This window comes from Astatotilapia calliptera, chromosome 20, assembly GCF_900246225.1.
Source record: "Astatotilapia calliptera chromosome 20, fAstCal1.2, whole genome shotgun sequence".
Classification (NCBI taxonomy): Eukaryota; Metazoa; Chordata; class Actinopteri; order Cichliformes; family Cichlidae; genus Astatotilapia; species Astatotilapia calliptera.
The window spans coordinates 28,672,178-28,694,997 of NC_039321.1; the positions used below are offsets into that span (position 1 = coordinate 28,672,178).

Here is a 22,820-nt window from a genome sequence, read left to right on the forward strand (position 1 = left end):
CTTAATCAATTAAATTGTGTTTTTTGTACCATGTCACCACAAATCTGAGACATCGAGATTCTTGTGCTTACTTCTCTAAAAACTGTGGCGTGTGAAGTTTGTATTATTTCAGTCATATAGTCATAATATTTTGAACCCTGGACATTTAAATTTTCTCTTGGATTTTCTCCCTTGGTTGTTTCCTTCGTGGCTCTCTGCCATTTTGTCCTCTCATTCATAGTTGCTCTAGTGATACGCTGTTTCCCCCACACACCCCCAAGTCCTCCTTGTCTCTTTTGCAAATCATACTGGTTCTCTGAGAGGCTTCATCCTGGCCGGCACTATTCCAGCCAAGGGGGAAGAGGACTTCCTGACGCTGGCCGCTTCACGGCTCAGCCGCAGGAAACGCGTCATTGGAGCTGCTGTAGGTGTAGCAATGGTTCTAATACTCTTGGTTGCCATTCCCTTGCTGGTCCACACAACCAAAGGAGGGAATGCTGGAAATGCAGGGAGCCATTATGAAATGCTTGGAAGCTGCAGGATGGTATGTGATCCCTACACCACGTCTCAGCCAGGCCAAGAGCTGACAGCTGCGTCTCCACCCCCCCAGGATTACTCTGGAAAGAAGATAAAGTCTGGGCTTCGAGGGCCTCCAGGGATTCCTGGGCCTCCAGGAGAAAGTGGACCCCCTGGAGAGCCAGGCAAACCAGGGCCACAGGGTCCCCAAGGTCCAGGCCCCGGTGGCTATTCTCCCTCACTCTACACTCCCAAAATTGCCTTTTACGCAGGGCTACGAAAGCAACACGAAGACAATGAAATACTGAAGTTTGATGATGTGGTGACAAATGTTGGTAACTACTATGAGCCGAGCACCGGCAAATTCACCTGCCCACTGCCTGGCATCTATTTCTTCACCTACCATGTTCTAATGAGAGGTGGTGACGGGACGAGCATGTGGGCAGACCTGAAGAAGAACGGACTGGTGAGTACAAGTGTGTGCGTGTGTGTGTGAGGATGCGCATGCATGAAGACGCTGAAATAGAGAATGTATAAGTATGTATTTGTATGTATGCACACACATGACCATGCAGCAGATTTATTTATTTTTTATTTACTGCTGACCATCCCGTCTTACCATTGACTCATATTCACCTCTGTAACATTGAGCTCTTCAGATTCAGAGCACATTCCACTTAGCAGGTGGCAACATGACAGCCAAAGAATGAAACGGCAGTCTTTCTCCTCATTAAGGCGAATTCATGCTATACAGTCTAAAACTGCGGCTACAGGTATTTGCATTCCCACATGTACTGTGGCTAAATGACAAGTGGCAGAATGCAGCCGCTGCCGCCGAAAGGAACAGTCTAATTAGTAAGTATCATACACAGAACTTGATTATCGCCTAAACAGAAGTGCAAAAGAGCACAAGAGAAATGTCTGTCAGAATGTGGACCAGCCAGTTTACACCTCAGCTAAATAAATAATGAATGTAAAATTGACAGTCCACTCATCCCCTCTTTCATTCCCCAGACACTAATTAAAGACAGAGGGGCTGACGGGGGGAGGGGAGAGGAGAGGTGGGATAAATCACAGGGATTTTATCAGAGAACTCCAAATTCAAGAAACATTCTTCAAGTTTCTTTTTACGCATTCATTCATTCATCAAGGACTCTGAATGCAAATGCACTCTGCTCTGAACTTACTCTCTAGACATGTAGTGTATCAAGGACTGTCGGTCAACATGGCTTAGTGCTGGTTCATGCGTACAGTTTACTTTATCATTGCAGCTGTACTAAAGTACAGGATGATTAAAACTTGGTTTTGAAAATGCAAAATTAATTGTTTAAAATAATTCATCACCCAATGTTTGATATTTGATACACTGTTATATATGCATGAGACCACAAAGGTGAATATGTGTTTAAGGCTGTCTGCCTAATGCTCCATATTGTCATTCAAGTCATTTTAGACTGCTAAATAATTTATACATCTTAGATGAGATCCCCTGAACACCCGCTATACTTTCCTCTCCTAACCCCTTCCCAGCTTGTTCATTGATTCTCCATTAATTATCTTTTCACTCAACTCAATTATTTAACCTCACCCAGGTCCATTTGACACCCGTGAGCTGGCCTCTTTAAACAGTTCTGTTAAATAGAGCACTCACCTAACAGGGATCTACCCAAACAGAGCTGCCTGTAGATGGAAATGGAGTGTAAATGAAATTCTGCAGAATGCCTGATCATGTTTGGAGTTATTGAAGCCCTGAGGCAGGCGGGTATTGTGCCTGAGGCCAGTCAGTGGCTAGGGTTTACTAAAAGGGCACTGTGTTTGACAGGTTGCATTCCTGGCTATAGAATCAAACAGCCTGTTTTACCATTGCCGTAGGTGCTGAAGCTTTATTGGATATTTTTCTCTGCCTGCTGCTTTTTTTCTTCTTCTTTTTTTTCTGTTTTTTAGTCGATCGAATTGCCATTGCCACAAATTTGCCTTTCAACTTGTGTTGTTACCTATCTAACAGGTAAGGTCATTTATAACCTTATATGTTGTGTTGCGGCAGCCAGGCCAGGAGAATAATCTCAGAAAGATTCAGCAAGAATGAATGAAACACGAGAGACCGGACATGGCAGGGACATGCTGAGACGTCCATTTAAAGACTCTGAAAAGGGAGAGCAAAACAAGACAAGTGAGTTGATGGCAAGATCAGGGGTGGAGCAGAGGAAGATAGATGACTTAATGGAGGTATGGAGACAGTGGGCTGGTAGACGATGCATCTGGGAGGCTGGTGGTGAAGGCCAGGATGAGATCAGGCATGATGACCAATGGACTCCCACTCAACACGTCTCGACTTGACAAGTGATCAAGGTCGACTAGAGAAAGAGAGAGCGAGCGAGAGAGAGAAAAACAGGTCTTGCGAGCTCTGTTTATGCACTAGTTGAGCAAATGTAATGCTTGTTAGAGACACTTTAAGATGAGTGCATTAATTAATTCAGAATGCCAATAAATGCCTTCTGGAAACATTCGAGTTGTATAGCTTCACTTTTATCTCAACTGATAATGTTTAAAACTAGCATGCTGCATGGAGTCTCCGAGTGTGTCATGTGACATGATCTCAGGAGGATGCGCTGACTGGGGCGAGGCTTCCATGGGATTCCTATAGATCCAATACCTATTACCTTCAATAAATCCCCTCCCTGTAAAGCCTACCTGCACACACCTCAATCTAACTTTCACAAATCATTGCAGCATGACACCGTTTCAGAGCCAAGGGATTTGTGATTGAAGGAGGGAGGTCACACTTCAGCTGCTTCCATGTTTGTAATCGACTTAGAGTTTAATTCTAAAGTACAACGTGAAATTTTGATTAACACTTTTCTTGCCCAGCTGATTAACTGCCCTTTATATTATTTGCACTGAACACAAGAAATAAAAATTGGTAAATATGCTAGATATCTATTATATCATTAAGATACTTAACGATTCAATGCATCCAGCCTTGCTCTGCAGAAGACTGTCAACAAGCCCTTCTCATTGTTGACAGCGCTCTTATAAATGGGTTGAATCCCTCCTTCGTCAAATCACTGCCTATAATATAAGAGTTAAATTCTAGTTAATATTCTAGGTTGGTAACAAATGCTATTAGTACAGACCCTGCTAATGTTGGCATGCTTTATGCTGTGAAGGATGATAATACACCACTGAATGTCTCTCCTTTCCCCTCATTAACTGATATGCGAGCTGCTCACCTACACATTTACAATTCTATAACACTCCACTCTGTACATATCTATGTATTAAACTTTCTTGGTGCAATATGCAATGTAGACAAATAGACACCGCTTCGACTCTCATTTTATCTCTCCCTTGTATTTTCATCTTACACAGGCTCTTTTAATAGCTCAGTTAAAGGTCAAGTTATCTCACACGGTAATGTTAAAATGTCATCACTTGCTGTAATGACCGGTACCTGAATTAACTCCCACAGAAGGAGGCGAAGAGGGAAAGACATTGATACACAGTAAGATTTGCTGTCTGAATTCTGATTTTTGTTTAAAATCTGCTTATATGCTCCTGATTAAACACAATAATTAAAAGAAGTCACAGTGCACACAGGTGCCACAGACCACTGGCTACAATGCAGAATGGCAGGTAACAGCAAGCTAAGGCACGGTTCAGTGCTTAAGTCCCTTGTCGCCATGTAATCCCTGGGCTCCCAGAGGAGAGGGAAAACCTATTCAATAAATAATCTATTTCCACAACATCGTGCCCCCCACCCCAACACCCCTGCCATGTGCAGGAGTCCCTTAGGTAAGTTTAACAGCTACTTTTCTATTGTCTCCGCTCTAAGAGGTCAGTATATCACAGTGAATGAATCCTGTCAGTTTTATTACCAGTGGAGCAAAGCACCACAGATAAAAACAAGACTTCATATACCCCCACATCTCCCTGGTCTCACAAAATAGCCTCGCTTGATCAGTCTGTTACTCTAGGCCCCCCTTCCTCAACTCTCTGGTCCTTGTTTTTCTCCACTCTCCCTTCATTTTGTCTATCCTTGCCTGTCTTTTGTGCTGCGGCTCCACTTGTATAGAAAATGACACTGCAGCTGCTCCTTACACCCCCCCTCCTTCTTTCTCGCCCGTGGCCCTCAGCTCCCAGGCGTGTTTACTGGAGGCCCTATAATGAAAGGGCTAGGCAGAGACAGAGACAGCCACAGGCAAGCCCCGGGGGCCCCTGCCTCACGGCTCACAACCCTTCCAACTCCAGGATCAGCACTGTATGCTGCCTGCTTCACAAGGATCAGTTTGTGTCCTCCAGCCGTATCCATCTCTTCTGCCGGCTTCCTGCCCTAATCCCACCACGTCTCCCTCATGCCTCTCTGTCTGGTATCTGCATCACTGGATGGGTTGTATTATTCCTTCAAGCACAGAAACACAAGCTGAAGCATCTATTCACATAATGTCATATACTATTTAAATTATATTTGCTGAGTGATCAATGCTATTCTTATTTATAGATTTTAATTTATTTTTATAAAAGTCGTTAGAATATGAGATGGCCTGAGGGATGAACAGAACTCCCCGCATCGCTTTCCATGACACTGTTTGGCCAAAATAATGAGCTGGATGACATATCCCTGGTATCAATAGGAAGTCACAACAACAGCATCACTGTCAGAAGCAGCCAGTGATGCAAATGTTTTATTGGCTGTCACTACACATGTCAAGCAGAACAATATAACCTTTATGGATGACAGTGTATTGGTTTTGTTGTTTGAGAGATGGTCTTCTGAGGGTCTAAGAAAGGGTAAATTACAACTAATGTTTAATTAAACTAATTGGTCAGGCCGGTTAGCACAAGGGTCTCTAAAATTAGAAAAAAAAGTACGGGTCAAATCTTAACAAAAATTGTATTTGTTATTTGCTAAATGCCTAATATACATTTTCTAAATGATGTAAATGTTTTTCTTTTTAGGCATTTAAATGTGAATCAACTGGTGATGATGAAAAATACATGTGAGAAAAGTTGCTTTTGTTGATATTGCTTTGAATATAGAGAAGATAGCACTAACATGGACAGATAATAATTTAAAGAATGTAAGACTCAGTTAGCTTTACGAGAAGCATGCAGTTGGTTGGTTATTAGGTCTTTTTGAGATAATCTTTCACAGATTTAGGAAAATGCAAACATTATAGGAGCAGGCTAGCTGCTTAAATGAAAGGAATTAAATGAAAAGAAACAAAGTGTTGAAATGCATCTTTTTTAAATAACACATGCTAAGAAATATGAATAGATCTAAAACAGTGAGAACAAGCTTTTCAGATAAAAGTCTTTTTAGGTCATCTTAATGTAAAAATACCCCAATAAACCACATACTATATATGAAGCATTCCTTGGTGGACTGGAGAATATACCTGTATTCCATCAGGGCATCTAATGTAATGAAACAAGACTGTTGGAGTAGCCTAACAATAGCTGTGGTTAGTTTTACTGAGTGTCTTTTATGCTGCGAGCCCCCAGAGACTGACTTCTCAGCTCCTTAATCAATCTGGTTTAGAACGGACAGGGCCATGCTTAACAACTGGTCACCAACATGCAGTATCGTCTCATTTAGGACCACCTACAGATATTATTCCCGCAATACAATCCAACTCCAGGCTGGACAGATGGTTAACAGCATGTTCAGTTAAGGGAAAAACAGATTGGTGCAGTGGGAAACAAGCATATTTTTTCAGTTACAGTAATTCGAGCCGTGTTGCTCTGCGATTGACTGTTTTCGAATTGATGCATGCTCATTGGGGAGAAAGAGGCACCGGTGACGGGAATGACATGATGGTAGTTGAGTTGCAGATCATATTCTGTGGCTGTCATGGATATGTGCGTGGCTTGTCTGGCTGCTGACATAGATTGAGTGCTCCCACTGTAGATGGACACTGAGCCAGACATAAGGCCACTGATGGCTGACATGTGTCTGATGATTGGAGCCGCTACAACAGAATTATTGATACATCCTACTTAGAGGGCTTTCTTTCTTTTTTATTTTATTTTTTTAAGGAGTGCTGATGTTCTGTGCATTTTTAAACACTGAAACCGCTTTAATATTGTTTAAATTAAACTCTGGATTGCCTGAAGATTATTCATATTGCAAGGTATATACTTACTATCTGCCCCCCTTACATGTATATGCAAGTTTAAATAACACACTTAATACAAATCCTATTTCTTGTACAGCAGTAACTCAATCTAGGCATGTGTATTTGTCCACACACAGCAAATCCAATTAAATGTGTTAACAAACAAGTAAAGATCCACTGCTGCCTGCTCAATAATACCAAACTCAAGCACAGCATGCAAATGTGAAACTGTCTAGCTTAAGCATAGCCACTCAATATCATGCATATTGAGCTGGTCCAGCATCATAAGCAACAGGTCAATAGATGATGTGGATAGTGATGCTGTTTCTCGGCTGAACCACTTTCCCCATAGACAAAACGTTGTCTCCAGTTAGTCCGCTTGTCTCCACCACCATGCAGCTCTCCATCACTCAGCATTTTGCCCTCAAGTCCCACGAGCAGCTGATCAATAAAAGACATAGTAGCTGTGTTCACCTCTGAGGTTACAGGTCAGTGTCCCATCCATGTGTTTAAGCAGCATCATTGATGGAGGTAACTCTGAGGTATAGGCTGTAATAATGAGTTACAACCCATCCTAAAATAAATGAATATTTTTTAAAGAATACAGTTTTAAAAATAAGCATAATGTGATGAATGTGGAGACTGATGCATGACACTTTTTGCTACAAGGAGCTCTCGCTGACTATGAGGCAGCTGTTTGTGCAGTTTTGTCCGTGTTCTAATTGTCAATGTGTATGTCCTCTGTCGGTGACAGGTAAGAGCAAGCGCCATTGCTCAGGATGCTGATCAGAATTACGACTATGCCTCCAACAGTGTGATCCTGCATTTGGACGTAGGTGATGAGGTGTGTGTGCAGCTGGACGGAGGGAAGGTCCACGGAGGAAACACAAATAAGTACAGCACCTTCTCCGGCTTCCTCATCTACCCAGACTGAATTTAATCCCCGCAGAGTGCGAACAATAAAAAAAAATAAAACAAAACACCAACATACATATAGACACACTGACACTTACACAGACATATACATATGCAAATTAATGCACAAACACAGAAATGCAGTGCACACACAAAAATATGCACATAGATGAATACAAGCAAGCACACACACACTCATACATATCTGCATAAAGACATTTTGAAATTGCAGCGTACAACAAAGGAATAAATGAAAATCAGAGAAAAATGGAATAAAGTCAATCTGTGCCAATAGTCCTTTATTGGTGCCCTTTGAATACAAATATGAATTTCAGAATATGTACAGTATAGGTGCAAATTCAAATTCTACATTGTGGCTCTAAAATATCTAAAGAATTGTAATGTATTATATATTAAATGACACTGTGCAAACTAGAATAAATGAAAGAGCATAAGTCTGGCTGTCGTGCTGCAATGATGGTGTTAAGGGTGCCATTAATTAACAAAGCTGAGACAAACGTGTTCCAATCTTTACCTGCACAGTATTTATTTACACATTTCTGCTCCGCTTTCCAACAATCTGTTTGAATGGCCTGGATACATTTTGCAACTCATCATTGTAAAATACTTTCCTCTAAGCTTCAAAGTGAATTACACCAATTGAAATGAATTAAATCCCTGTTGTGATTCAGCGAGCATTGGGACGATACTGATTAAAGCGAGGCCATTTGAATAAACAGATGTTTGACTCCTCTCTTCTCTTTTGATTATGGCGCCGAATGTCACTTGGCAGGACAAAAGAAAGCATCTGAACATTGCAAGGAAACATATCACAATGCATTTCATCGATGGCACTTTTGTGTACTGAAATTTTAATTGCCAAGTGCATTATATTGTGTGTGTTTGAGAGCACGTGCGTGTATGTGAGTACGTGGGCATGTTAATATGTGTGAGTGGATATATAAATCATGTAAGATACTGGGGAGGTGAAACATTGACAAGTCTAGTGTTTTATTTTCATTAAATGTTGTACATTTCACACCTTACTAGAATTACACTGCCATGTCTGAGATACCTTGTCAAAGAATCACCATATGTAAAAGAGTCATTTTGGGATGGGCTATGAAGTATATTGAAACATTTGAGTTGACAGTTGCTATTAAAAATATCTATACCTACACTTTCTGTGTTCTTGCATGTTGTTTTGGCATGGTGAAGGTCAGTGCTAAATATAGGCACCTACACTCATAAACACGCACACGACCTTTTTATTTTTATTTGAATTGACCAGCTGGACTGACTTGAATTGAGTAGATGACATGACTCCGTGGACCTATAGTCAAAATCGAAATGGCAGCCTGCTTCAGTGTGGATTTCCAATATATGTTAAGACACTAAGACACAAACAAATATTTGACAATATTGACCTCAGCTTATAAAAGGCTCCACTACATGCAGGTAATGTATACATTTAAATGTAGAATCAGCTGTGCAAACAATCCAAACTGGTCTTGACAATTATCTATTATGCTTTTGACACAAAGCTCACCATTAACGAAAATATACAACTGTTGTCTTTGCAAATATTGGCTGAAATCTGAATTTACTTCTTGCAGCTCAGTGATTTTATGGATGTCATACTCGGCTCTTTCGTTCTCTCTTTCCCTTCCTCCCTCCAAATCTCACTCTCTCACACAGACACTCTGTTCCTCACCTAACCCAAACCTTAACCTTTAAGTGTAAAACTTAATTATTTACATTTTGGACACTAGATTTTTGTCTCTGTAAGGAAGATGATAATTTTATTATGCAAACAATATTTGAGTCCATGCAAAATAAGCAATGCCAGTCCCACACACTTATACCCTTTGGTCTCTTTATGTGAGACTATCATGAAATATCAGGACACATTAGTTATAATTAAGGTACAATGCTATTGTAAACATGTTTACCAAATTCCCTCACTCATTCACCTCAAATATTTGATAAATCAAACTCACGGTTATTTTCATTACTGTTTATATTCTCAACCCAAGAAAACAAACATTGAAACCCATCGAAATTTCCTAAAGACGCATCATTTCATGTCTTATTTTTGTCCAGCAGCAATGCACGCTCAAATTTGAAAAGCTGGAACTAGTGCATTTTTGCCTCAGAAATTACTCGAGTGATTAGTTTTGGAATTTTCTGTCTATTGATTGAAAGACTGAAAATCTCAGCCCTGGTGTTTTTTCTTACCTACAAGCACCAAAATCATATTAAAAAGAATATGCGATCTCTTTTTAATCACATAAAGAATTAAAGTAATTGGGATTCCAGGGCTTTTTTAAAAGTTATCTAAGTGGATCAGTAGCTTTTAATTTCACCACAAAAATCTGTGCAAACTACTAACCACCTTTATGTTTATTAATAATCAATAAAGTCTGATATTACACATGAAATGATCAAGATTAAAAAAGGTGGGCAATATTTCAGATGATGCATAATTATTGGTGCATTGCACAAAATGTTTTTAAAGTTCACAAGAAGGCCCAAATGTGCTGTAAAAATAAAGTTTGCACACAAATTCCCAAATCTTGTTTCTGTGAATAATTTCCCCACATTCAGGACCAGTAGCTTTTTAGAGTACCGTAGGCACTTCATCACTTTTTAAACCAGTAAGAAGGAGACATCATCTCCATGTTGAAGAGAACGCATCTTGAATTTTTCTTAGATCACTGGCTGAAAGTGAAGTATCTAATTACAGTAGAGAGCTGAAGACAGTCTAGACGTAAAGGATTTGGTGAATCTGTTGCTCCTGAGCAGAAAAAGGAGGATGTAGCCGCACCGCGCCTGGGCCCAGCCCCCGGCTCTCTCTCCTGGCAGATTCCAGTTGAAAGTTAATTGGACGGGGAGAGGTCTGAGACAGGCTGTGCTGAGGCCCATTAGTGATTCCCCTGTCGAATGCAGAGCCACGAGGATCACAGACTCACAAATAGGAGGATTAAAATAATCAATAGCCTTGACTTCCATCGACCACACACATACACACACACCGAGTAATTAGTGGACAACCTATTCAGCACTGGACTATGACACCCTCCTGAACCTTACCCCACACACACGAGCTCCACACTCCAATAGCTGTAGTGTTTAATGAGGGGAAATAGTTGTGGCTGCTTGTGAGGAAAGTGAAGAAAAGGTCAGGAAGCCACCAAACAGCCCTCTACTGCTCATGTCTGTGCTTTGTCATTTCCTCATTTCTCTGAAAATTTACAGCATGGCCAGAAGAAATATAAAAAACAAAACTTTTAATGTTTCTAAACAGCTGCTGCAAACAGATGAGATCCTACATTAGAAACTAGTGTCACCGGAAACAAACTCCTGTACAATAATTCTAATTTGGCTCAAGTCAGCAAAAAGGGCTTTTGAAGGCATGTCTTTGGTATAAACCGTAAATTCTGACAGTCAACCAATGCAAGTGTAGTTGTTTACACATTTGCTTAAGAAGTGAAAGATCATTGGTTCGATTCTGGGATACAAAAATCCCTTGGGGATTGCACCAGGAAGGGCATCTGGTGTAAAAATCAAAATTGAATGTGTGCAGCTATACGCTGTGGTGCCCCCATGTGAATAAGGGAGCAGAATAGAGCAGCTTTCTGCACTGAAGGCTCAAGCAAGACAGATATCAGCAGTAATACTGCCCTCTTGTGTCAGCAGAAACCCCCCCACAAATAAAGAAGATCAATACAGCAAAATATCTTTCACTGTATCATACTAAATCAAACAAAACAACCACATGGGTTCTCAGAAAACATTTATTTAAATGCAGCAACAAAATCTGTTTGAATTCTAAACACAGAAAACTTTTTTTCTGCCTTAGTATGGCTTTAAATACACTGGTTTACCGTACAGTCAGAAACACTTTTATTCAGCCGTAGCAAGTCTTAGCAATGACACAGCAGGTTGGTGACAGTATATGTATTTTAAAGGTCTTATCTAAAAAAATTATAATAATCAGAAGTTATTGCATAATGATTTATGTTTTCTTACATGATGAAATGCTGCTGCAGGTAATATAAACCAAAATGAATAAAAGTTGGTCACACAGGTGAAAAGGCCTGGAAGCAAAACCTGGATCTTTTGTGAGGAATGTAAAGGCACTTCTTAAATTAAAGATGGAGTAATAACTCATGGAAAGAAGCTAAATGGAAAAAGGGGGTACATGAAAAAAAAAAAAGAGAAAAAAGTGGGTTGCTCTTCGTCTTCACCCGCTCATAACCATTCTGACCAGTTCTGTAAAGGAGAAATAAAAGAGAAGTGTGAGTTTCATGGTATCAGTTTTTATAGAGACCCCCTCCAACTACAGCATGTGGAGGTAATGTCCCCTCCTCATCCGGCTTTGCTGAGCCTGGGTGGGAGATGCTGCATTTGGAGGCAGATCTCTCCACATTCTGCTCGCCCAGAGCAAAAGGGTTGAAGAGGCAGGGATGAGAGAAAGAGGTGAAATCACCTCAACCTCCTATTGAGCCAAAGCAACTGGCAATCTAAGATCCAAAAAGAGCTGGTTAGAGAAGCCATCCTCGTTGTATGCTTTCCTCTAGCTGAGAAGAAGAGAAAAGCGAAGAAGGTCAAGGGAGCTACAGTCCAGTTGAGAGACGGCCAGCTACAAATTCAGTTTCCAGTAATACAGAGGAAAGAAACAGTCAGCACAGGAGCGACTCATTGCGATTCTCTTGTTAGTAGAAAAAGGGACTGGTCCACTCTCCCAAAGCTGGTGACTATACCATCTAAAAATGTAAAACATGACTATCTGAAAAGGTACATCTTATATGTGTGTTGCATCTGTGAAAAGACCAGTACCTCTGACACCAGTATAGTAAAGGCCTGTTTAATAGCACCAGTGACATGCAAACGAGATTAGAAGAGCTGCAACATAACCACACCACCACACCAGTCAGTTCGAATGCCTTCGCTTCATGGCCACCGGGCTTTTCCTGAATGAGACCAGTCTCTTCCCTGTGTGTCCACCATATCCCCATAAATATAGGGGGGAGTCATAGACACATGCAGAGGGCCATGCTGCAGGCCAGGGGCCAAGACAGAGGGCTGCAGGAGAGAGAGGGACAGAAGAGCAGGAGGCTACACATGGGTCAGAGCCTCAAGTAGAAACGAGGAAGACCACCAGGCTTTCCCACATACATCTATGGGTCAAATCTACTTAGCAACAGCGCACTGTCCCAATTTACCAATACAAACAGCGCAACTAAAGCTGACTAGCGTTAGGATGGCCTAATGCAGCTGGATTATCTGGAAACTAAAAGCAGGAAAGCCTGGAGGTGCTATCCAATGGTATACAATGCCCGTACCGGCCCTCAGCCTGACATGATGTGACGAACAAACGCTGTGGAAGAAGAACATTAACACACTGTCAGACGCTGACATTTAAACAGAGCCTCTTACAGAAGTCCATTAAACAGAAGAGGTAAGAACAGGTATTAGAAGACGCCAACATGAATGATACGGAGCCCCCTGAAGGGTCACAGGAAGGAATTTTGCAGGGTTACGTTTACGCTGAAGCACAGGAACGTTTGCATTCCTTCAGATCCATATGAACACTTGATATGTTTAATAGCACATTTATGTCTATGTGACACTTTACTTTTACCCCTTTCAAAAGGCTCAGTGAAATGGACGCCAAACTCACACATACATAACTTTAAGCTACATTCAATTGACTTTTCAGAAAATGCACAATAACTGAAGTCAGCATAGCCTACACACAATGAATGCCATGCATGAATTTTGAGATGAGTTGAGATGATGTCATCCTGTTGCATTAGCTTAATTGTAGCCAGCATCCCATCTTGACCTTTTATATCATCAGCTCTCACCTTCGTAATTGATGCACCCATTTGCATCTTCGTGTCCTGCCAAGAGCGTCTCTACTTCCTCCTCTGTCATTTTCTCACCTGATAAATGGAACATAACAGAAGTAATTTAAAACTTACAAATTAAAATGTTGGAAAGATAAAAATACATTTGCAATTCCCTGGATATCAATTTGTATACCAATTTCAGGAACAATACGCTTCTGGAACTTGAAATCAATGTAAGTAGTGTGATCCCAACAGAGTCCTACATTTCCATTTGAATAGCTATTAAGAAATGATAACAATATAGCTTGCCTAACGTGGTGAGGACATGACGTAGTTCTGCTCCCATTACTGTGCCGTTGCCCTCCTTGTCAAAGACACGGAGTCCCTCCACGAAATCCTCCATCGTCCCCTGATCTTTATTCTTAGCAATGGCCTGGAACATGGGCAGGAACTGCTCGAAGTCGAGCATTTTGGTGTTCATCTCTGCAAAAAAGTAAAAATAAATAAGGCAGGCCTGTGTCAGAGAAGATTCCCTTTTGTCACTGCTGTATGTAACACCCAGTACGTTCAATCTTGTTCCCTCACCCTCAGACTTGGGGTTGCCCAGGACTTTGAGCACCTCGGCGTTAACCGGATTTTGCCCCAGGGCCCGCATGACATCTCCACACTGGCTGTAGCTGATCTTCCCATCTCCTGTCCTGTCGAACAGCAGGAATGCCTCCTTAAACTCTGCAGGACACACAGACACGTGATAAATTAAAGTATGAACATGAATTATTTAAGACGAGATGTTCATGAGTATGAGCAGAAATGATAAAGAGATAGGAAATGAACTGGAAATGAAAGCAGAAAAGCAACGGATTGGAAAAGAACAAGAGAACAAGCAGACTAAAGAAAGATCCTGATTAAGACTAAATTATAAACTTACAAGTTATCTGGCAAAACAGACAGGATGCAAAGCACCGAACTGACAAACCTGCCCAGCTTTTGTATGACACTCAACGCATGAAAATGTTAGCCAGTCTCGCTAAGATAACTGATCATATTGCGAAAACTTACACTTTACACAAATGAATCTTTGGTAAAGTGTGGTGCAAAGTTAAAAACAAAAACAAACAAACAACAAAAAAACAAAACACCATCTGCACACCATCTGATGATACTGCAACCATCACTTCCTCAAAAACTCTTTACTACAGTTACAGTCGATTTACTGCAGTTAATGCCTGCATGTTAAGGGTTTGTGCATTTCCCACCTAAACTATTTCACAAGTTGTGTTCATTCTTAAACAAAGGTTAAAAAGACTCAAACCTGTATTAATACAAGGCATCAAAAGCAGGCAAATCTCTCTAACAGGCAGTGACGTGCTTAGTAATTTTACTAGAAAACAAATGCAACAAAAACTCAATTCAGCCAACCGCTGCAAAAATGTTAATCGAATAACAGTTTCAGTTAAGCTTCATGCTGATCTAGTATCACCTCTAACAACCTCTAATAACTTTTGGACACCCTTTTAGCTTTGATCAGACACAAAAGGCCATCTAGCACAATAGTCTTGGAGGTAGCATTTTCTTGCCAATGACCGGAGGAGCTTCATTTAACACCATCACTGTTTGGCAACTCCACATATTAATATTGTATACTACTAATGAACAGTTAATAAACCTCTGAGGCATCTAAACCTTCTTAAGCCTTTACATTAAAAAGTATTGAGCATCTTTGTTGCTGCTCAAGTGGAGTCAGCTTTATCAACTGTCAATGATCTAAAAATCAGCCATTCTAGTGTCAAACAGTGAAATAAATGCTTGCCTAAGCTCCAGCAATCAGGGAGACACGGAGCATGATTACACAACAGCAGGCAGTTTCTAATGTTATAGAAAAAAAAAAAAGTCCCCCCCCCCCCAAAACAAACAAACAAAAAAAAAAGGCGTAGGCACTGTTGTGTAGTTTTTTTTTCCCCTGTTCTGAGGAATGTCTCTCTTCCTTTCTCGCCTGCGAGCACTTTTCCCAGCACCATATTTGGTTATTAGAGGAGTGGAGAGAAGGAGGAGGAGAGTGAGAGTAGCTCTGGCCTATTATGTCAGCTATGATTAAACAAACCAGCCCTAGGACAAAACCCATCCACCACTTTATCCAGCACCAAAAATGGGCAGAGTGGAGATGAGCTATTTGGAAGATAGCAGGCAAAGTTTATGGTACACTGACAAAAGCGGGAAAGCCTGCGCTCTAACAGAACAAGACTTGTGAGAGCAAATATGGACTCTGGCCATGATTGGCTTTTCAAAACTTCTTTCAAAATAAAATAAACCAAAATAAAACTGCAACACACATCAAGGCCGGTGAGTAGTACAACATTATGTGCAACTATGGCTGACTTTGACGTACCAAACACCAGTGCAAAGCGGCTATCGTACACATTTACGACAGACTTGGCTCCACAACCGACATGCAGATCACACCCTAAAACACTCCGAGATGGCCATCAGTTTAGTGTAAGGCGTCCCCTTTACAATGACTTACCATGAATCTGATCCAGGTTAAATTCAATCTGGAAAAGGACAAGCAGTTGCAAGTGGAAAAAAAGTGATGAAACGGTACGAAAATATAAAAAAGGAGAAACAGAAGGAAAACTTAGGTCTAAGGCCACGACTGCTACTGCTGCTGTGGCGGACGGAGGACTTAGAGCAGGATGATAGTGGAGGTACAGGGCAAAGTGTCATCTGGAAAAAGCACGAGTGAAAGAACACCAAACAGGAGAAATACGATGGACATGCCACAACACAAAAGCAAGACTCACCGAGGATTTGATCTTCTGAGAAGTCAGACTGTTTAAAAAGAAATTAGGCTACATGAAAATGGTTCCTTAAAGCTGTGCAAAGCTCGCTCGCGTTTACATCAAAGGATCTGTGAAATACTTTACAGTTATTTAGATTGCCTGAACTTGCAGATAACATTTCCCACCGTTACCACATTCACTAATGCTTAACCTAAACCCAGTCATTACATTAGTCGACAAGTCGTATAATTGTTAACTTTATCCGCCATTCAAGCTAGTGCTAGCTTATCTAAAGTTGCACTTCCGCTTGCGCCCAGCGGTCCAATTCGGATATTCAAGTTCATCTTAACATCTCTGCAAAGTTCGGCCATTTTGTTAAAAGACTGAAAATAATATCTAACTGCATAACAACTGCGGTAATGCTAAGATGTGAATGAGGGGAAAAAACCCACCATGGCTGTGTCGGCTAAGGTGTGTCCGAGACGACGGCAAACCAAAGAATGTGACGGGTCGAGTGGAAGGTGGGGTGAGAAAAACCAAGCAGGCGTACGTCATCACGCACAGGACGCAGGAACTGACGTCTCGGCAGCTGCCGCGCTCCATATATAGAAACAAAGCTGAAGGTATGGTATGTGATTTACAATACATGGATATGGAGCCTTCGTTTTATGATTAAGGTGACAAGTAAATGGAATAAACGGCTTAGGCCTTAAACCTGATTTTAGGCTAAAAGTGGATTATGATGGTCGGCCTGTCCTTTCCTTTATGGTTATGGTAACGTTATTCACAAATGTCCATTAATTAAAATATAGATTTTTTTTTAAATTTGATTTTCAGATTAGGAAGAATGATGCTATTGTGATGATGTAATGATGTAATGATGTCTGCTGCTGGGTTTGCAGGCTGTGTTTAAGCCACATTTTCTTCAAGCCATATTTTGTGGCAAGCCCTCTGTCCCGCATGCACTGTGAAGTTGGACAAACCTTGTTTCAGCTATCTACTCTGCAAATTTTTACAGGATCAACATCTTGCATGAGCATAGAATTGGAAATGAATTTTTGACTGAGATTAAACTTAAAGGAGTTAATTATTTAAGTTGATCATTAATCAATGAGCCACTAGACCCCTTTTAAAAGAAATTATTTTAAGGATGTTATATAACAAAAAAACACTTGCGTGATTGAGCTAAGGGACCTGCATTAGTGTTGTGGGTGTCTGGCCATCCAGGAAAGATGGATTTTTTGAGTATAGTAAGATCATGGACTGATGTCATATCACTTTATAGGCCAAAGACCTTTTTTTATTTCCTAGATGGCGGCCAGGCTTCTTGTCATGTCTGTGAAGTGGGTAACTTAACATGGCCCACATATCCTCACCAGCTAAATGGGGCAGTCTCACTCTATAAAACAGTGCATGCAGTGGCAACACTTAAAGCATATGAGGATGGCAGCAAAAGCTGGGGCACAAACCAAGCTAAGCTATATTACTGCACATATAAATACATTTTTTAAATTAAGAATGATTGCCTATTCCTGCTTTTAACCTTTTAACATTACAAGCCCACATGATTTTGATTCAAATGTTTTTAACAAGTGGTCGAGGTTAACTAAATTCCTATATCCACTGAGGTTTTTATATCAGCGCGCCCCTGAAAGGACTAAAATCCCCATAAAGCAATGACATTCAAAAGTATTCAAACATCCTGCTGCAATACTGGTTTATATTTGTTTAACACATGCAAACCTTTTTAACATTAATCTTGTAATGCCAGAAGGACACAACTGGTGGCTGGGTATTTTACAGCTGACAGTTAAAGTGTAGTGTTAAACACACACTGCAGCTGGTATACACTCACTGGCCGCTTTATTTGATACATCTTACAAGTCCTGGGTTAGACCCTCCTTTTTCTTCAGAGCAGCCTTAATTCTTTGTGACATAAATTCAGAAATGTGCTGGAAACATTCCTCATTTTGACACGTCAGCAGGCATTTGCTGGAAATTTATCAGCTTCACATCCATGATGCAAATTTTCCATTTTGCTACTTACCAAAGGTACTCTGTTAGAATGATATCTGGTGACAGTGGAGGCCATTTGAGTGCAGTAAACTCACTGCCATGTCATGTCATCACTGTCTGAGATGTTCTGAGCTTTGTGATATAGTGTGTTATTCTGTTGGAATCAGCCATCAGAAGATGGATACCCTAAATAAAGGCATGATCATCTGTAATACTCAGGTAGGCTGTGGGATCCAGATTGCCAAGAAAATATCCCCCACACCATTATACCACCACCACCAGCAGCCTGAACTGTTGCTACAAAGCAGGACGGATCAGTGCTTTCACGTTATTCTGACCCTTACTGTTCAAATGTTGAGGCAGAAATCAAGACTCATCATACCAGGTGTAGTTTTTCCAATCTTGTGTTATCCAATGTTGGTGAGCCTGTGTGAATGGTAACCTCAGTTCCCTGTTCTTCTCTGGTAGGAGTGGCCCTCGGTGCGGTCTTCTGCTGCTGTGGTGATCTACGTCAGGGTTCCATAGCTTTTGCATTCAGAGATGCTGTTCTACATGCCTCGGTTGTAACAAAGGTTTGGGTAACAACCAGTCTTGCCATCCTATTGCCTCAAAGCACATTAAAAGTCTATATACTAATACTAATCACCTTGAAATTCAGCAGGTTGTGCTGACGATGTCTATAAGCCTAAATGCCTTTAGTTGCTGCCATGTGCTTGCTGATTACACATTAGCAAATAATAAATCAATAAAGTGCTCAGTGAGTGTATGCCACTGTGCCAGAATAGTGGATGCAGATAATTGTGAACAATGAAATTAATGCAAAGTAAAATAATGTCACTTTCTAAATGATCTCATGATCTTTTGACAGAAGAACTTATTGCCTTATTTAACTTTTGAGGGTAAGCTATGAAGTAAATGTTTAAAGATCTTTGGATACAATAACTGCAAAACATCAGAGAAGTATGAGAAGGTCTATTCTTTTGTTTTAATCTCATTACTTTATCTAGAAAAAAAATAAGAGTTTGCTCACTTTGAATTTCAATGGTCTTAACTTTCTTTTTGTAGAAATCACTCTTGTGTGGGTTTTGAGATACAGGCAACGAATTTGAATGATCCTTCTGATGACAGAAATAGCACATGCTGTGACAGGAAACTGTCTCTAAGGGGGCCACTCACTGACTGACAACCAGTGGTGCTGTTACTGTCCCATTTCTTTGATTAACTTAGATTCTCTCTTGGTCTTTTTAATTAGCTGCACAATTAAAAGAAGCTACTTTGCAAATAATTAGAGATATTATTTGGAATAAATTTCATAAGAGACCACTATTATGTATCTTTCACTGAGCTTTAATCTGTTTTCTAAGAGGCATTAATGACATACTGGGTGTAAAACTAGACTGGCTAGATGCGACTCATACTTTAGTCATACTTTATGAATGCCCCACATAAGCTCTGTTACAAAAATATGTACTGCAGACGACCCACTCACCTCCAAAGTACTGGGATCAAAAGGTGAATCAGAGGGACGGAGCATCCTAGGCTTTTGCTCCGGTTTTGGAGTTGCAGGAGCTGAAGGCATGCAGGGATACGGAGGACCGAGTCTGGGTTGGGTCACTGATGAGGGAGACTTCTTAATGGAGGGTTCTCTTTTTGGAGACATTCCTGATGTCCTGGTAGAGTTACACTGAGTGTCAGATCTCTGCACTAGCAGCCAGTATGGCGCTGAGAGAAAAAATTTCAAGCTATGAAGTAAGTTGGGTGTATCCTGTTGAGGAGAGGGGGGAGGAGATCAGATTTATGATGCTGATGATGCTCAGGGACTGGCAGGTGGATGAGGCAGAGGTGAATTAGTGAAGCAAAGCGTAGGAGGAGTGGAGATGAAAGTGAGGGTGTAAAATAAAGAAGGGCCAAATATAGAAATCACCATCCTCCTCTGACTTCATTTATTTGGGTCAGAAGAGTGTGTGTGTGTGTGAGAGGGAGAGAAGAGAGAGAGGATTGGGTGCTAGTTTGTGCTATAAATGCCTAGAAACAGATGCAAAGCATTAAAAAGCTTACATTTCCTGAACCAAGAGTCTAGAATATGCATAGTTCAGTGAATTCTGACAAGTGCATAAGGTACTATGAATAGTCATTGATTGGGCTGTAGGGGTACTGAAGTATCTCCCAGACAGGCTGTACACCAGACAGATCACCAGTGTATCACGGGTCCAGCACAGGAAGACACACACATTCACAGCCACAGCATTGTCTTTGGATTCTGAAGTTCCTGCAGGAAATTCACGCAGGTACAGCGAGAAGATGTAAACTTTACAAAGAAAGGCCCCAGCTGGCAGGTCACCTTCTGGCTGTATCATTGTACCGCTGTGCTGCCCAAGATTGTAACATTCATTCTAATTTTATGCTACGGATCACTCGAGGTTGCTAAATTTATTCTATCTTTTCATTTTAATATACATTTGGGGTTAATTCACAATAATATTCACTTAGTTGTATCTATTTTTAAGTGTAAATACCTTGTCTCGTGTCCAAAAACAGTTTTCTAGTGCAGACTCTGCCTATAAAATAACATTAAAGAATATCTAAAAGCACTCCTAAATCAAACATGCAACATACAACTTGCTTCCCCTTGTGACAAAGAATCAGCTAGAAGTAGCTTTATTTTTACATTCTGATGTTGTGGTTGTAACTCCTATAATATTACATGCACTACTGTATGTGTAAGCCTCTATAGTAAAGTGTTATAGCAAGCCATCATCAAACCTCAGACCACCATGGTCCAGTTTGAAATGTGACAATGTTCAGTAGTCAAGACAACCCTTTAATCACAGCTCTGATCATCACACAAGCAGAAATGTTTTAATTTATTTCCTTTGTGTTTTCTGTGTTTTCATCAATTAATCATCTGCTGATGATTTACTGGTTGAGGCTTATTTTCAGTCAACAGCTTTGTTTTCAGATTAAGTTCCCCCCCCCCCTAAATAACAAGATATGAGTGTGTTTAGGATCAAAACGAGATCTGTGGTTTCATTAGTTCAGTTTCTTCTTAAAATGAAACTATTTCATTGTCATTTTAAAAAAATTACGGAAGCTGATTTGAAAAAGATTTTAGGATTTGATTTTTGGAACCAACCCCCCAAAATTTTACTTATACAATTAAACCAAATGATTATTATTTGATTCACCACATTTAAGTGCACATTATAAGTTTTTCCCACGGAATAAAGTTGCATAAAAATGTAAAAGATGTGGCCTTTTATCGTAATACACTACTATCTATTCAAATTAAAATTTCAATCTTGAGAGAATTAAGAATTTCAGTTGAGAAACAAATAAGTAAACCCGATGTAAACGACCTCCTGCGGCTGCCCTGCAGTACCTTCACGGCCCACCAGTAGAGCGCAATCCATACATTGGGAATCACTGAACAAACCCATCAGCCGTGAGGCGCTCTCAAAATATTTCACTAGATGTCACAATTGCACCACAGCACCATACGTACTCGACCCCATTAAACATTTGCCCTTAAATGATGATGAATGAATACAATACATCCGCTCACGCGTTTTAATGGACCTTTATGAGTGAAGTTTTTATAATAAATTATCGAACTTTCAGCTGTCAGTGTCGAAATGTTTTACAACTTCTGGTTTCGCTCTTTGCGCTCATCCAACAGTTTTTGCTCTCCGCTAGTCAGTCACATTTGGGGACAATCCATCGCACGCTCAATAGGCCTTGAAATCATCATTTATGTGTCCAGTGCGTCTAAACAATAGCGACATAAGACCCTTGCTGTGCGCCCAACGGCACTTCTGGTGCTTTATAATAGCCGATCGAACATGCAAAACTAGGGTACGAAGGAACAAAATTATCAGCCCATTATCAAAATAAAACGAAACAAGAGAAAATATAAACAAGGGAAATATTCAGATTTTTTTAAATTCACATTTTTTTTTATATTCATTAGTTTATTTTTCAGCGTTAATCCTATTAATGCTTTCAGGATGCAGACCATTCACTTGCCAGCTGATTGCTGATGAGTCTGCCGAGCAGACAGCTCAGCGTCAAATAGTTTAAGAAGATTACCAGGGCTTCACGTTTTCCTCATCATTTCCAACAATAATCCACCGCAAGAGGCTAATAACTCTGAGAATACCCTATACATCTGCTTTGAAATAGATTATCAACCATATATGCTGTAATTAGCAAATTGAAATATTGTCCTTTTGTGTTTTGCAGGTGTGTATACTTATGAAATTAATTTTCTAAATAAAATAAAAAAACTACCATCAGCGGTTCCTTTATTTTCCACTTTGTGTTGATTGTTGTGAAAGCAGATTCAATTACTTCAACTTAAAGGAAATGTTTCAACAGATCCTCTGAGCTGCCCCAATTGACTAATGAAATTATGGCACTTCTACCTAATGTCATTCAAAGTCCCCCGCCTGCTACAGCAAATCTCCACACCACCTGATTTATTTTTAATGATATTACACCCCTCGGTCGCCTGTGTCATGGTAATAATCGGGGCTGCTCCAGCTGCCTCTAGATCACATTAGCCAGGCTTAATATTGACAGTGCCGGGCCCACTGAACAATGAAGCTATGGGGATAGAGGGAGCTTAGAGGCTGCCTAGCCAGTGG

At 40.5% G+C, this 22,820-nt stretch overlaps 2 protein-coding genes across 4 annotated transcripts; one reads left to right on the forward strand and one right to left on the reverse strand.

The window, feature by feature from the left end:
- Positions 1-234: 234 nt before the first annotated feature.
- On the forward strand, positions 235-8,706 carry c1ql4a (complement component 1, q subcomponent-like 4). The gene is made up of 2 exons (XM_026154748.1): positions 235-961; positions 7,366-8,706. Exons 1-2 carry the CDS (start codon positions 416-418, stop codon positions 7,543-7,545), a joined length of 726 nt encoding a protein of 241 aa, XP_026010533.1. The 5' UTR covers positions 235-415; the 3' UTR covers positions 7,546-8,706.
- Positions 8,707-11,305: 2,599 nt separating this feature from the next.
- zgc:153867 (myosin light polypeptide 6) lies at positions 11,306-19,852 on the reverse strand. Of its 3 annotated transcripts, XM_026154224.1 has the most exons (7): positions 16,614-16,680; positions 16,183-16,210; positions 13,970-14,113; positions 13,694-13,867; positions 13,400-13,477; positions 12,875-12,909; positions 11,306-11,801 (listed from the first exon to the last, which is right to left on the reverse strand). In XM_026154224.1, exons 1-6 carry the CDS (start codon positions 16,614-16,616, stop codon positions 12,881-12,883), a joined length of 456 nt encoding a protein of 151 aa, XP_026010009.1. In that variant the 5' UTR covers positions 16,617-16,680; the 3' UTR covers positions 11,306-11,801; positions 12,875-12,880. The 3 variants fall into 3 exon arrangements, with proteins under 3 accessions (XP_026010009.1, XP_026010011.1, XP_026010010.1); XM_026154226.1 differs by lacking the exons at positions 12,875-12,909; positions 16,183-16,210; positions 16,614-16,680 and adding exons at positions 15,906-15,933; positions 19,667-19,852; XM_026154225.1 differs by lacking the exon at positions 12,875-12,909 and having other exon boundaries at positions 16,614-16,679.
- Positions 19,853-22,820: the final 2,968 nt, after the last annotated feature.

Excerpts from the sequence above, each read along its gene's own strand:
- c1ql4a (XM_026154748.1), top strand. The coding sequence starts at position 416 with ATGGTTCTAATACTCTTGGTTGCCATTCCCTTGCTGGTCCACACAACC. Across the intron at positions 962-7,365 it reads ACCTGAAGAAGAACGGACTG|GTAAGAGCAAGCGCCATTGC; the intron begins GTGAGTACAAGT and ends TGTCGGTGACAG.
- zgc:153867 (XM_026154226.1), bottom strand. The coding sequence starts at position 19,837 with ATGTCTCCAAAAAGAGAACCCTCCATTAAGAAGTCTCCCTCATCAGTG. Across the intron at positions 15,934-19,666 it reads TTGATCCCAGTACTTTGGAG|ATTGAATTTAACCTGGATCA; the intron begins GTGAGTGGGTCG and ends GTCCTTTTCCAG. Across the intron at positions 13,478-13,693 it reads TCATGTCCTCACCACGTTAG|GTGAGAAAATGACAGAGGAG; the intron begins GCAAGCTATATT and ends TCCATTTATCAG.